This window comes from Phalangium opilio, unplaced genomic scaffold (assembly GCF_054372755.1).
Source record: "Phalangium opilio isolate 3A_F unplaced genomic scaffold, DU_Popi_V2 ptg000209l_1, whole genome shotgun sequence".
Lineage (NCBI taxonomy): Eukaryota > Metazoa > Arthropoda > Arachnida > Opiliones > Phalangiidae > Phalangium > Phalangium opilio.
In genome coordinates this window covers 17,306,798-17,323,035 of record NW_028324217.1, presented here as the reverse complement: position 1 = coordinate 17,323,035, position 16,238 = coordinate 17,306,798, and the positions used below count along the sequence as shown (strand labels likewise).

At 41.2% G+C, this 16,238-nt stretch overlaps 3 protein-coding genes across 3 annotated transcripts in view; 1 reads left to right on the top strand and 2 right to left on the bottom strand.

Moving 5' to 3' along the window:
- LOC149620944 (uncharacterized) overlaps positions 1–1,220 on the bottom strand; it is a 37,518-nt gene extending 36,298 nt beyond the window's left edge. Inside the window, exon 1 of the mRNA XM_089854650.1 lies at positions 1,174–1,220. Coding sequence (XP_089710776.1) covers positions 1,174–1,220 — 47 coding nt within the window. The remainder of the gene's footprint in view (positions 1–1,173) is intronic.
- Positions 1,221–7,249: 6,029 nt separating this feature from the next.
- Positions 7,250–8,186, top strand: LOC149620943 (uncharacterized protein F54H12.2-like). The gene is made up of 2 exons (XM_089854649.1): positions 7,250–8,065; positions 8,124–8,186. The coding sequence occupies exons 1-2, from the start codon at positions 7,250–7,252 to the stop codon at positions 8,184–8,186; spliced, it is 879 nt and encodes a 292-aa protein (XP_089710775.1).
- A 995-nt stretch (positions 8,187–9,181) lies between these two features.
- Positions 9,182–15,115, bottom strand: LOC149620942 (uncharacterized). The gene is made up of 5 exons (XM_089854648.1): positions 15,074–15,115; positions 12,323–14,053; positions 10,443–12,139; positions 10,084–10,373; positions 9,182–9,994 (listed from the first exon to the last, which is right to left on the bottom strand). The coding sequence occupies exons 1-5, from the start codon at positions 15,113–15,115 to the stop codon at positions 9,531–9,533; spliced, it is 4,224 nt and encodes a 1,407-aa protein (XP_089710774.1). The 3' UTR covers positions 9,182–9,530.
- Between the last annotated feature and the right edge of the window lie 1,123 nt (positions 15,116–16,238).

The window sequence follows — 16,238 nt, the reverse complement described above, 5'->3', positions numbered from 1 at the left end:
CTTTCGAGACTAACATGACCTGAGCAAACTATAGCTTAACCTGCTACTAGTACGACCAGATAGAATTGATGTAATCTGAAGTTGAAATTTCATCATGTGCGACCTGCGGCCCTGAAACTCTCCCATAGTCCCAATGTGTGTAGAACATAATGTTTTCGCTGTTATCTGCCAAAATCAATCTTTCTAGGTAGTGCCGCCTCCCCACTTGAATTTTTCATGATATATTAAGGTTTGAACGAACAAAATTCTAGATTACTATTTTCACTACCATGTCCCTCTGCTAACTTGAAGCAAATTTTCCTCTTTTTTGCTGCTCATTACCGATGCTATTCCCTTGACTTTCTGTTCGTTATAACTACTATCATGAGTTTATTTATTTCAAACCAAAATATAAAAAAATGGATTCTTTTTCCTTTTGTGCTACTTAGAATTTACAAATGTATATAACGTTGTGCCGTGCCATATCAAATAGTCTCTAACCATTGTTAGAAACTAGAGAGAGAAATTGGGCAGTAACACTGATCATGCCCTGAACTATGAGAAAGAACAATACGACGGTTGACTAAAGTACACTTGATATTACATCATTTTGCAAAACCGCGAGTAAAAATCTAACTGTCCCTATTGAATTTGGCGCCATTGGTTTTAGAATATTTAAAATGTTCCACTGCGAAGCGTGCCAGTCACGAATGGGGCTGTAACGTCTTTAGGAACCTTTTACAACGCAAAACCATACACGTACTCTCCCTAAAGTAATTAATGTAATGATAAAATGTTTTCGGGGAATGGAATTGTGGTCGAAAAGCCGAGATAAGTAAATTTTTGAAATTGATTACCAGTAAAATAATTTATTTCAACGGAAAACGGTAATGGCACGTTGTTTTTCCTTAAGCATGCATTTATGTTTCAATTAAAAAGAAAAATTAATATCTGATCCTTCAGACAAGTGATAACCTCATTCTTATCGATACTTTTTAGGTCTTGATTCTAATCAAGACATTTTTGATTAATTTTGTTTCAGTCCTGAACACTGATATTATCGAAAGTACCAAAATAGCTGTTCGCGACGGTAAACGTAAACTTAATAACAACCGAGAGTAAAATATCAAACTGAGTATTTATTTAACAAGTTGGGAAACCAAAATAAACCTCTCCGAGCCGAGACGAATTTACTTTCCAAACACAGGTCCGCAAGCCAATGAGGCAAACCGGAAATACATAGTTCTAATCGGCGAGATATTGCCATGATCATTTAGTTTAAAGCGTTTTAATAATTTCCTGCGTATCCACAACAATTCTAATGAGGACGTAATATCTATCACTTAAATGTGTATTTAACTTTCGGCTCAATCTGAACCGTTAAGACCTCCTATAAGAGGACATGAAACAAGGTCAATTATGGTTAAGATCTAGGTTATCTTATCTCATAGACCCAGTCGTTTCATCACGTATGGAGAGATGAAGTATTAACATCCTTAGTATTTAATGAAGCTAAAAGTTACGTTTACACTATATATAAATGTAGTAAAGATGAATTAAAAAGTAAACAACAAATTTTAAATGTTAATATCAAAAGATGTTCTTGGAATATTGAGGTGAAACAGAGCTTTATAGCTAAACTACTAAAAGAATCGTAATGCCAAAAAATATTTAAGTATTTCCATTTAATATTCTGCAAAAAGAAAATGTTATCGTTTTGTAAGAGATCTTTTCACCCTACTCGCTTTATATTAACTTTGATATGCGTGTACTGTTTCGATTCAGATGCAATCTTCATTACTCGTTCTATATTAACTCTCACTTGTGTCAGTACATAGAAATAAGTTTATCTTAAATAATTAATTAAATATAAATGATATTAATTATTTTAATCGCCAGTAAATAACTTTAAAAATAGTTAAATCGTTTAAAATAAAGTTGTTCCTATTTTCTTTCGAAACTTTGCTAATATTGACGTTTAAAGTGAAGGGTACCCCTCTTGCCCGCTTTCTTCAAATTTTGGGGTATATATACGATTCGTTAGTAGATAGAAAGTATTGCTTTGGGGCCACTGGCGTCAGACAGTGCCAGCATCGTGCCAGATGGCACATGCAAATATGGCGTCAATGAATCAAACATGGCGCCCACAACATTTTTCCTCTTATGGCGCCAGTGAATCAAACATTTTTCACCCAATCTTGTTGTGACGTCAGTGAAACGTACATGGCGCCAGTGAATCAAATATTTTTTCTCACAATCCTGCTATGACGTCAGCGGATCAATCATGGCGTCAATGTTAGGCTTAAGCGTCATATTCGACAACGTGGTAAATAACCCTTGTCATACACGTGGTTTAACTATAAGAACGTGATTGGTCTAAAAAGTGCGCCATGTTTACATGGTCAGAAAGTCACGTGACATTAAAGTATAAAAGACGAGGACGGTTTAAAGATAAGGCATTCTACATCCATCCTTGAAGTACCGATCCAGATCCGAAAAATGTAAGTATAAATTTCTTTAAATATAAGTTTACGGTAGTTAATTCCTCCCGCATTTATCGATATGGATTTAAGTATGCAACACCCCTTTACCGGACTAGTGGCTGGAGTCACCGGCTGTGGGAAAAGCGTTTTCGTAGGAGAATTAATTAAGCATAAGGATATATGTATTTCACCCACCCCCGAAAGAATAATTTGGTGTTACACGGAGTATCAGTCGAAACTATTCGGCGCTATACTATCCCATACTCCGAGTGTAGAATTTCACGAGGGTTTATTAGATGTTAGCACCCTAGATGCTAGTGTGAGGAACTTCGTTATATTAGACGACTTACTATGTGAAATAGCGAATAATAAGGACGTGACGAATCTTTTCATTAGGGGCTCGCACCATAGGAATACCTCAGTTTTAATTTTAATGCAGAATCTTTATTATCCTGGGAAGGAAATTCGTACCTTAAACTTAAATGCCCATTACTTGGTTATATTTAAAACACCACGTGATCAGTCTGCCATTATCCATCTTGCGAAACAAATTTCGCCGGGAAATAGTAAATACGTGGTAGACTCCTTTAGACAGGCGACTTTGGAACCTTACGGATATCTATTTGTAGACCTTAAGGCTAACACCCTAGATAACCACCGTCTAAGAACAGGTATACTTCCAGGTCAACAAGCAGCACTGTTCATACCGAAATGACGGCCATCCTTGAAGCGAATTTTTTCCGGATTAAGGGACGATGGGTAATCAGGGAGCTGACGATGTACGTGAAGGAGACCGACGCCCACGAAGTCTGGATCTTCCAATCCCCATGCAAGTTCTCAGAGTTATCCGTCAAGGATAAAAGGCAATGCAGGTGGCTCTCAAGGAACACTTGCGATCTAGCATTCGAGGAGGGAGACTACCCATACGAGACGACACAGGAGGCCGCCGACTATATTCGAGCTAGAGCATCGCCATACGTGACGAAAGGAGCGGAGAAGGCCGAAACCCTATCAAGGTTCTTAGGGTGCGAAGTTATCAACGCCGAAGACTACGGTTGCCCGAGATTATCAAGTATCGAGTGCGATACCCCCAGGGCTTGCACTTTTCATAGGGACAGCAACAACTGTACCTTGGTGAAGGCGTCCAAACTAGCGGAATGGCTCCGTCAAAACGAGTCGACGATAATTTAATTTTTTTTAAATATATTGCAAATTGTAACTCATGTCAAAGAAATGCCGCAATTAAATTTGCCAATAAAGAAGCGATTAAATCTATTGTCGAGTGTTGTATAAATATCCTACGGGGCAATGTCCCTCTTTCAGTGGAGGAGAAGGAGCGGTTGAAGAAACATCGACACGTTATAAGAAAGGTTACGTCCAACATCCTCCCTTCAAAGAAAAGGAAACTATTAATTCAAAACGGAGGTTTCATCCCTTTACTTCTCGGACCGTTACTATCTATCATTAGTTCAGTAGCAGGTGCGGCTATAAGTCGAGCTATAAAGTAAAAATGGCGCGAAAAATGTTATTAATTTCCGAAGAAACGTATAATAGGTTAAATTCAAATAGCGGTTTAAAAGTCGACACTTCAATGGAGTTGGATAAGGAGGATAAGTTGAAATCCATCATAAGCGATACTAAATTAAACGATACTGATAAACTATTAAGATATAACCACGTACTTTCGAGGGAAATTAGTAAAACGGTGAAAAGGGCGAAAGTAAAACCAGCAAAAAACCGGAATTGGGGTCCGGAAATCGTCTCTTCGGTTCCTTCCTATAGCGCAGCTGATTGTTTGAACTTGTACAAATGGATTGACCGTATATCAAAAATAAGATGGACACACGCCGGAGAGTTAATATATGAGAACCGTAAAATCATCGGTTCAAATATAATTGATTTATTAGCTTATACCGCGAAGAGTTCTAAAAAACAGTCGTCCGTCATTGGTGCCCCACAGTTTTACCAACTTTTGTATACGGTTAATGTACCAAGAACATTAATTAAAATTAGAAAAACAGACCCACCCCCGCCTGAAAAAAGTGAAGCGAAGAAAGAAAAAGTGGAGAAAGAAGAAGTGAAGGAGGATTATTATTTGCCCGCTCAGACTGGTGAGGGTTTCGGAAATTGGATAAACTTGTAGCACTTGTTTTAAATAAAATACGATTCATTTACATTCCACGTTTCATTCATTTTAAGTATTCCGATATGGAAGGTTGTGATAATCAGGTGGGTACTTTTGTGGTGTTAGCCAACCTAGTAGACACATTTTTTAAATCTCCTAAAATTTTAACTGTGGTTTTAGTAATTGCCATATTCCTAATTATAGAGGTTAGCGATTTTCTCTTCAGGCATTATCATAGTGTAACCAACTGCACCCTTAATGGATAGACTAAAAGAGATTTATTCTAATGTTTCTGACCCGGGTTCATATGGAAGTGTTCTCGGACTATACCGAGCGGCTAAAGAGGCTGGGTTAAAGGTTACGGTAAAAGACGTGGAGACATTTTTAAAAACACAAGATACGTATACATTACACAGGAATGCTAGAAAAAACTTTAAGCGAAATAGGACAATAGTTTATGGGATCGATGAGCAGTGGCAGATTGATTTAGCCGATTTGAAGAACCTAACTCGTCACAATAAAGGGTTCAGATACCTTCTGTGCTGCATTGACGTTTTCAGTAAATACGCCTTTGTGGTGGCTATCAAGGACAAGAAAGGGCCAACCATCCTTAGGGCTTTTAAGGCTATTCTCGAGTCCGGTCGCTCGCCGAAGCGAGTGCAAAGTGACCACGGTAATGAGTTCATATGCAGGGATGTTCAGAGAGAGTTGAAAAGAAGGGGGATTGAGTTCTTTGCCCCGGATTCCGAACAGAAGGCTACGATAGTTGAAAGGTTCAACAGAACTCTAAAAAGTCGCATGTATCGATATTTCACGGAAAACAATACCTATAAGTACATTGACGCTCTTAAAGACATGGTTCAAGCTTATAATAACAATTATCACCGATCCATAAAGTGTAAACCCGTTGAAGTCACACCCGAAACATCGAGACGGGTATGGGAAAACCTTTACGGCGATATAGACTACTCCCCACCATTAAAGTATCCTTACGATATTGGTGACGTAGTCCGGATAAGCAAACATAAGAATATTTTCGAGAAGGGTTACTTGCCCACGTGGTCGGAAGAACTTTTCAAAGTGGTGGAGAGATTACCTCGTAGTCCACCGGTGTATAGGATCCAGGATTTGAATTCGGAACCGATTACTGGTATTTTTTACAAGGAACAATTACAGAAAGTGGGTAAAGACCTAAATTCTAGCGTGTTTAAAATAGAAAAGATATTGAGGAAACGTCGCAGACCCGACGGGACGCTAGAGAAGCTAGTACGTTGGAAAGGATACTCTCCGTCTTTTGACAGTTGGGTTCAGGAAATAGATATAGTATGAGCTTTTACATCACTTTACCTTCCGACTCGTCGATGAGGTATTTCCCCGACAATACGAGAAGTAAATTCCGGACGTACCTCCCCGAACCCGTAAAATTACAGGGATTTTACGAAGTAGGCTTAGCGGAAATTAGCTACCCGCACACTTGGGATAATTTGAGTAGGAAATGCTCGCTTATACTCGTGAGTAATGGTAGAGTAGTATATTCTACAATCATAGAGTTACCCGCCGGATATTATGGTAATATCCAGGACCTTATCGAGCAACTTAACTACGTCGAGGATGACGTGGCGGGCGTTATTACGCGTGAACCTTCAATTCCCGCCCAGCTCAAGTATTCCTTTAGTTACATAAAGCGCATACGAAGAGTACAAATTTCTCTCAAAGAGGATTATTTGTTAACTATACCGGGGGAGTTATCTGTTATTCTCGGATTTTCGAAAGATTCCACGGAATCAACGACTTTTTCCCAGTCTACCATAGCCACGTACCCCTTTGACCTCGACGCGGGACTTCATTCACTCTTTGTTTATAGCGACGTGGTCGAGTCTAGACCCGTGGGAGATGTGCACATACCTCTACTAAGAATCGTTAGCGTGCAGGGTAATGACGGAGAAACGGTAGACAAAGATTTCCCTAGACCGCACTACCTCCCCCTCGCCTGCAATACTTTCCAGTCAATTGAAATTAACATAATGAGTGAGCTTGGTACCCCCATAGATTTCGTGAGAGGAAGAGTTCACGTTACTCTACACTTTAGACCGCGTAGAATGTGGTCACCATTATAAGTTAGAAGGTAAAACAGGTCCTCGTGTCATTTACACTTGAAGTTTTAGATGAAGAACGTCGTCAAATCGAATATGTCCTTTAACCAATCGGACTACGATCAACACTTTCTAAACCAGATCGGACATGGTGGAAAATTTGATTATTATAAACACTTTCATTCTCAAATTGGTAATTCTTTAGCGGTATACAGGGGGCTTCCGGTGCAACACGGGTACGGATTGGGAAACTTCATTTCATCGGCGTTTCGCCGGGCAATACCTCTACTCAAACGGGGTGCCAGTTACCTCGGTAAAAAGTTTTTGAACACAGGTGCGAAGGTCGTGACGGACGTAGCTAGCGGGATTCCCTTAAAAGCATCTGTAAAATCTCATGGAAAAGCCGCGGCTAAAGACGTCGCCCTTAGTGCGGCGGAAGAAATTCGAAAAATGACGGGGAATGGTAATAAAAGGAGACGTAGGTCTAGATCACACGTCAGTTCAGTCGTGACAAGAAAGAGGAAAACAACGTCCTTTAATCATCCAGATATTTTTACCTAAAAAATATAATGACACATGTCCATCCCGGTTCGCATGGGTCAATCAGTAGCGAAGTCGAACTTTTCGACGTACCTCTTACCAATACCAGTATTCTGAGTGGAGAATGGGTCGAATACAGCCCCATCTCTAACATTAACGAAAATTCGACAATCACGTTTACCGTAGCTGGTAGTTCCGACGCGTATTTGGACTTGTCCAAGACTTTATTACATATTCAAGTTAGGATTGTCAACCCGGCCGATGGGACCACAATTCCGGCCGCTGCTGATAAAGTTGGACCGGTAAATAATTTCCTGCATAGTCTTTTCAGCGAAGTACACCTTTCGGCTCAAGAGAGATCGGTCACACCATCGCCGCAAAACTACCCTTACAAGGCCATGTTTCAAACGGCGGTGACATTCGGAGGACCCGCCAAAACTAGTTTTCTTACTAGTTCCATGTTTTACCAAGACACGGCCGGAAAATTTGACGTTTTGGACGATAACGAAGGGTTTAAAACGCGAGCGGCCTTTGCCAAAAAAGGAACAATAGATATGATAGGAACTGTACACTTGGACCTTTGTCAACAACCTCGATACTTCCCAAATTTAACGGATCTCAAATTCAAGTTTGTTAAAAGTCCAAACGAATTTTGCGTGCATGCAGACGGTGCAGTTAAATGGAAAGTGGTTTACGAGTTAGCATCCCTGTACGTTCGTAAAGTGAAATTACCATCGGAAGTGTTAATCGCCCACGCTAAATGTTTGGAACTGGCAACCATGAAATACCCGATTATTCGCACGGAATGTAACTCATTCTCAATTAACAGTGGTACAAAAATATGTGTTAGAGATAATTTATTCATGGGTCAACTACCCAAAAAAGTTCTTTTCGCTCTTGTAGATCAAAATGCATATTTGGGTGATTACGGAAAGTCACCCTTCAATTTTCAACCTTATGATTTAAATCATATCGCCTTGTACCTTGACGGAGCTAGCGTTCCACATAAACCTCTTACCCCAAACTTTTCTGGTGGTCAATATATGAGATCTTATACTAATCTTTTTACTCAAACCTCTCAATGGTTATTGGACGAGGGAAACTACATTTCACGGGAGGAATTCCCCAATGGGAATTGCATATTTGCTTTTGATTTAAGTGCCGACCTCAGTAGTTCAACTTCTCAATTTCAATTGATAAGGAATGGTAACTTGCGATTGGAATTAAAATTCGCCAAGGACTTGCCCAAGACTATCACAGTTTTATATTACTCTGAGTTTCAGAATTTGGTTGAGATTGATAAGAATAGAACTGTCATATACGATTACAACTAAAAGATTATGAACACTACGCAATTAACTAAAATTATGCAAAGAGATAAATTCACCAAAGATCTGTTTCGAGGTGTTTTTGCAGCTGACCTGCTACCCGAGAAAGTAAAGTTTTTCCCTTCACTGTATATTGTAAATACTGGCTCTTCAGAAACTGAAGGTCAGCATTGGACTGTTATTTACTTTTCTAGTAACAAAAATACCGAGTTCTTCGATAGTTTCGGAAACCCGCCGGACATGTTTCAATTCAACGATTTTGTAGAAAGAAAAAGCGTTACCGCAACTTTTAATTCTAAACAACTTCAAGGAAATTCCAGTCAGACGTGTGGCGGATTTTGCGTATATTTTTCTCTGTATAGATGTAGAGGTATTAAAATGTATGATATTTGCTTAAAATTTGTAAAAGATAAGAATTTGAACGATAAAATGATATCGGAATTTATGTATAAGAGATTTTTAATAAAGTTTTTTTGATTGAATTTATGTGTTTTTCTTTAAATCGCGCGCGAACTTATTCCTACACGCGGGAAATTTAAACACGCGCACGCGGCTGGCCCACGCGGTCGAGCCCCTCCCCTTAACCTGAAAAAGAAATGTTTGCCTAAGTTGTGTGAAATAAGAGGGAGAAAATTTGTATTTAAAAAATTTTATTTTGAATGAGAAACCGTAGAATCACGGAGTAAAACTCATTCGAGAAAAAACAACTTAAAACTATACAATTAAACATTGAAAATATATATACATTAAATTAAACTTATAAACTATACATTAAAACTATGAAATTTTAAAGGAAAAGGGTTGGGCGTGGACCGATTCGGCCACTTCGCACCAAAAGGGTATGGGAGGGGAAATTGGGCGTGGACCGATTCGGCCACTTCGCACCAAAAGGGTATGGGAGGAGGACGTGGACCGGTTCGGCCACTTCGCCCCCAGGAGGGAATGGGAGGGGATAGGGTTACAGAAAGTTATACATTTGGAATTATTCCTTAATTTTAAAATGACCATGAGCGTATGTAGACACCCCATCGATGATGAATCTCTTATCATCGCAGGGGTTAAGAGCGAGTTTCTTCTGAGTGATGGAAAATAGTTCGTGTTTAACACTGACTATCCTCTTCATCTCCTCAGTGGTGAGTTTACGTTGAAGCAGGCATTCCTTGTATTGAGCGTGACGTATCTTCTTTTTGACTACGCGACGACAGATTCCCTTCGCCGTCTTCTTTTCACCTTTTGCCGACAGGATGCTGTACATTTTCGGTCGCAAGCCGCAGAACTCTTGAATCTGGACGCTGTTGAGTTCGTCCTTGAACTTTCCGAGGGCCTTCTTGTTCTCTTCGCTGAAGAGAGGATGTTCCTTGGGGTAAGCGGAAAAGTCGAACATCTCCTTCATCTGGGCAAAGTCCCGGGGCAAATCGTCGGTGAAAATCTGATAGGTCAGGCTGTCTGCAATTATACGTAAAAACATTTAATTAGTTAAAATTGAAAGTAGAAAAAAGGATTTAAATCTAGTAAACGTTTTTAAAAAATCATACCTGTGTCGGTAGAAAGAAGTTTGAGGTCGTCGCCGTATTTAGCCTTCATAGTGTTGTAATGGAAGTCGTACATGACCAACTTTGAGAGGTCCAAGATGGCGAAACCGGTGTAAATGGGTCGGTCCAACTTGAGGGATTTCTTCAGACGATGGATCCCGACCAGCTCGTTCCTGAAGATGGTGAACCTCTGGAATGTTGGCGAACTGGCCTTCTTGATTGCCATCTCCCGGGTCTGGACAAGGTCGAAGTTGATCCTGTTGCGGAGGTTTTCCATCGTCTTCCCGAAAACACTGTTAATAGATAAAAATTTTGATTAATTTACGTGTGAAATAATAACTTAGCGTAGCGTAGATGCGTACCTATTGTTGGCCAACTTGAAAAAATCCTTCTCAAAGTCGTTCACTGCCTGCTTCCTCTTCTCCGTGTTGAACTCGATAAATGGTTTTAACCACGCACCCTGCTCGAATGTGAGTATTCGATGGATTTTCCCCAATTTCATCCCCTTAGCGATGTAAAACTTGAGATTCCGGTAGTGGAGAACATATTTCTCCCTATTGTAGAGCGAGAAAACTAACTTTGGAAGGCTATCATGAACGTTAATTTTCAGTTTGTTCAACTGTTCAATCGAATACGGTGAAAGCTCATCCGCGTTAATAACTCTACGTTCGGGTGCTAAGGGTAGACAGTTATGTTCTTCGTGCAAACTTTCCGGGTACTCAAGATCCACCTCCAGGATAAATCCCTGAGGATCATCGTCTGGGTGATTCAAGATAATTTCACGAGTGAAATCTTGACATGGTTGAATCCATCGAAATCCTCTCATCGGTAGGTGGTGACACATGACGGTGCCGTAAAGGTTATTACAGTCTAGGTAGGTAATGTAAGAGCTACGTTCTGCTGGGTTGAATGTTTCGGGGAGATCCTTATTATTGGCTATGGCTAGTCTATGTGTAATTAAAGAAACGCCCCCTCTTATACCCTTCTCAATAAAGAGATGCATATCAGGATCCTGGAGTAGTTCCAATTTCACTTGGGTCATGTGAAGTGCGCTTTGCCAAGCGAAACCAGGACCTGTATATGCATGCGCGCAATCTAACTTGTAATATTCTAGACACATAGCCCTGAAACTTTCAAAAACATCCGCTAGGAGCAGAACGTCGGTCTTAACGTATAAATCATGGTACTCACCGAGGTTAGTGAGTTGGAATTTTTCCCAAACCTTTTGAGCTTGAGAATAATCTTCCTCACTAACCTCTTCGTCAGTTAAGGAATTGAAGAAGGCATCCTTGGGTGGCAACTCGGTCTCGTCGAATTTAGTCTCGCAGTCGAAGTAGTCATAGGGGTAAACCTGCTTCCTCAGCAGATGCGGAACTTCGTCAGCGCTGAAGGCAGAGTTTAAACACTTGAACTTATCGGCTCCTCCCCGAGCCAAATTCGATACGAGTGTCTCTAGCGATGCCGGCATGAACCTAATTGAGTCTAAGAATCGTAAATTACCCAGAGAAAACGAAATGTACGTTTCGGAATTCGTGGGGATACACGTAATCTTGTGATCTTTGACCAATCCAATTTTGTCCATGATAAGATGAGCATTGTAACGAGATAAGTTATGCATGAAGACCGGAACGAAATTCCGGGTCCTCAGTTTCAGGTTACACGAATTATGAGCAGCTCCCCTGTAGGCTCCGTTAGTGTGGTCGTGGTCACGAACTTTACAGTCATTTACAGTGAAGGGCTTGTTACATAAGTAACAGGATTGGGCCGAGGCAAATTGCGCCTTTTCTAAGTTTGATAGATTCATGGGGGCGTTATCTTTAATCTTACGCTGAATAATCGCGTCTTCACGCAAAAGGTTTTCTAAAAACTTTTCCGTGGCATCTATCCCTCGATAAGTAACTGGTTTAGAGACTGTACCGTCGTGACTAACAATGACATAACTAAACCCACAGGAGATATGCTGCGAAGTTTTCGTGGTTGAAGAGAGGTCGACATCGGGATCGCATCGGTGAACTTTACGGAGAATAGACTCGAAGTCGGCATAGATGACGTATTTAACCTGTGAAAAAAATAGAAATAAAACTATATTAGATAAAATGTAAACAAAACATTCTCTATCTCCCATGCATCTTATCGTCTGCTTTATTTATCTTGCTATAGGCGCCGTCTGACGTTAGCTTCAGTAAACTATTTTGGCGCGCTATTCAAAATACCCTGATAAATAACAAAAGTTTTAGTTTACCTTCTGTTGCCATGCGACGTTTGTGAATTCCAGAATAGGTTCCTTTACCGGCATCTCGATCTTCTGGGGACCATGTATACTGCACTCCTTGATGTGTTCCCTGTAGTTTTCCTCCGAGTTTACACTGGAGAATCGATGCAGGCAATAACGACAGTAATAGTTCGTGTTTGTGCATGCGGTGAACGCCTTCGCTAGAAGTCGACTCATGCTTCGGATTAAGCAGAAATGCTTCTTCTTACCCTCGGTTAATAGCAATAAATCTACTTGACGTGGTTCCTCAACTCTGTTGGAACTCACGTAAAGGGGGAAGACCTCTTTCTCGTATCCGAATACATTAATCGAAAGGTAATTCACCCGTTCGAAATTCTCCAATTTACCGGTATTTAATTCCACGGGGAACGTAATACCGGCCATGTCCAATTCATTACTATACTCTAGGTACTTTGTTACACGATTGGGGTGGTTCCCATGGTTAACAGGGTGTAAATGTGCCAAAATTGACCATAAGAAACACTTATTGTCTGTATTTTGCACATTTAATAGGGCATTTTTAGCTAAAAGATTTTTAGGGGTTTCAAAGTACGTACCCCCGTGAAGCGGGAGGTACGCTATGATATTAATTTGCAGGAAGAGAATTTTATCTAAAACCCACCCGCTACCTTGCGCTTCGTACTCCTCCATTAAACGTTTCAGAGTCCTAATACTAAAATCTATCTGTCCGGGGATAACGTCGGAGTTCAAAATAGTAAGGTTTTGGGTTCTATGATAAATTAAATTTTCTACTTCCTCGTCAGTGTCGACTAACTGACGGGTGTAGCGAGCCCTGACAGTTAAATACCACTTAATCCCTCTATCTCTAGCCAGTTTATTACGTAAGTAATTTTCAATCGCTGCCCTATGTCTACCCACGTACAGCTCTACGTCTGTCTCGGTCGCTACGGGTGTGAAACGTGCGCAAAAAATTGCCCTACCGAGTACCTCCAGTTCCTCTAGCTCGTCGTGAAGGGGAACTTCCGGTGACGCAACGATGGGTTCCTCCTCCTGCTCTTGGCCACCGCCACCCTCCTGCTGATCCATAAAGCGATAGATGTCGCGGTTCTCCTGGCTGGAAAGGGCTGGGAAGTCATCCTCCTGGTCCATGAACTCGTTTAGGGCACGATTTCCATCGTCGGACAGCTCATCAAGATTTTCGCAAACGGTGGGTGGAGGAGTTCCCAGTAGAGATCCATTGATGCCGCCTTCTTCTCGGTTCATGAACGCGTTCAGAGCACGATTCTCATCGTCGGACAGTTCATCTAGGGAAGGAATAGGATTGGACGTGGACCGTTTCGGCCGCTTCGTCTCGGGAGTGGATGGGTCGGACGTGGACCGTTTCGGCCTCTGCGTCTCAGGAGGGATAAAGGTGGAGGTTGAGGGGCCCGAGAATGGGATAGCAGGAGGAACAAAGGTAGAGGTTGATGGTCCCGAGAATGGGATAACAGGAGGAACAAAGGTAGAGGTTGATGGTCCCGAGAATGGGACAAAGGTAGAAGTTGATGGGCCCGCATTGTTCATGAGGGGGAGTGGAACCTTAAAGGTAGAGTGTCGGGCAGCCAAATGCAACGTTAAATTCGCAAGTCTGGTATAAACGGCCGGACATTGCGAGCATGGGTATTTAACATCCCCGTGTTTCTCCCTTCTATGTCTCAAAAGCTCCCTGTTCCCTTGGTAGGAACGCTCACAAATATTACACTTAAACATTCTCAAAGAATGATAAAGACAATCTTAATCTCAGAAAAATCGCAAGTACTTGTAAAAATACGCAAGTACTTGTAAAAAATACGCAAGTACTTGTAAAAATCACAAGTAATTTCGGTACTAGCCCGTAAATTTTTTCTTACCCTCTGCAAAATAACTTCCAACGGCAAATGTTACCAAGTATTGAAAAATACTATAAAGCAACTAAGGAGCAGGCTGGAACTCGTCTGAAGTCAGGAACAAAAGTGACTGAGTTTGGACACGTGCCGGGCTTTTATACTCTTGTCTCTTGGCGTCATCCATTTAATCTTTACCCGAACTATCATATGGGTTTTTCCGTTGGCGTCAAGTCGAAAATTCGAGCCACGTTTCCAAATTAATTCCAAGTTTCAATCTAGTTTGTTTATTTACAAGTTTCCTAGCATAAACAAACATTGCGGCGTCGTCCGTTTAATCTCTGCCCGAACTATCATACGGGTTTCCCCATTGACGTCACGATAAGAGCCACGCCATGTTTCGAAAACCGTGCCATGTTTCAAAATTCACGTCAAGTTTCAATCTAGTTTGTTTACTTACAAGTTTCCTAGCATAAGCAAACATTGCAACCCCAACTATCATCCCATGTTGACACTAACCGCTTTCATACAAGCGCTTATCATGATTTCTAATTATTGACATAGGCCGTTTATTTACCATCCGAGTTTCTCTATTCACGTTCATCGACCTCGTTATTTACATTTCTTATCCTTGAAATAGGCCTATCAATAAAGAGAAATTGGTTTAAGTTGAAATAATTTCTAAAGTTTATATTTAGAGGTATTAAGTTGAAATAACCCCTAAAATTTGGAATATGCCTATATATTTAGTTATATAGTATTAAATTTGAATATAAATAACTCCTAAAATTTGAAATAGGATAATGTCACGTGACTTTCTGACCATGTAAACATGGCGCTCTTTTTAGACCAATCACGTTCTTATAGTTAAACCACGTGTACGACAAAGGTTATTTACCACGTTGTCGAATATGACGCTTAAGCCTAACATTGACGCCATGATTGACATGTCATGTACGTTTCACTGACGTCACAACAATATTGGGTGAAAAATGTTTGATTCACTGACGCCATAAGAAGAAAAATGATGTGGACGCCATGTTTGATTCATTGACGCCATATTTGCATGTGCCATCTGGCACGATGCTGGCACTGTCTGACGCCAGTGGCCCCAAAGCAATACTTTCTATCTACTTTCGTTTCCATTACAATAATAGATAAAAACGCATTCGCGTGAACCGATGGTGGAAGCCCTGCCATTGGGAGGCTAGACGTTTCTCGTAACCCTAGCCGATCGCCGCGTATATCTTGAAACCAATAATAGATAAAAACGCATTCGCGTGAACCGATGGTGGAAGCCCTGCCATTGGGAGGCTAGACGTTTCTCGTAACCCTAGCCGATCGCCGCGTATATCTTGAAACCAATAATAGATGAAAACGCATTCGCGTGAACCGATGGTGGAAGCCCTGCCATTGGGAGGCTAGACGTTTCTCGTAACCCTAGCCGATCGCCGCGTGTATCTTGAAACCAAACGATGACGAAGGAAAAGAAGCCAGAATGGATTGACTGGCGTCCATGTGGAATGGACAAAGACCTGAAGATGGTGGTGCATAGAAGCTGGTGTCAATGTGCAATTGACGAAGAACAGAAGATGGTGGTGCATAGAAGCTGGTGTCAAGGTGGAATGGACAAAGACCTGAAGCTGGTGGTGCATGGAAGCTGGTGTCAATGTGGAATTGACGAAGAACAGAAGATGGTGGTGCATAGAAGCTGGTGTTAAGGTGAAATTGACGAAGAACAGAAGATGTTTGTGCTTGGAAGCTAGCAAGTACAGACTAGTGTCCATGTGGAGTGGACGAAAACCAAAGCTGGGGGTGTTGGAACTCAAGTAGAATAGCCAGAGGAGACAAACCCAAATTTCCGTGAACTGTCAATGCAGTCCGGAAATTGGGAACACGTTTGCTCCGATACGCAAACTGCGAACGCGGTCACGTGGGGAGTGACAGACACACAGACACACAGACAGACAGACAGACACGGCCGGTGTAATACCTCTCCGTGACATACGTCACTCGGAGAGGTAAAAACAGCGTCAAACGAATTAACTATACATTATTACATC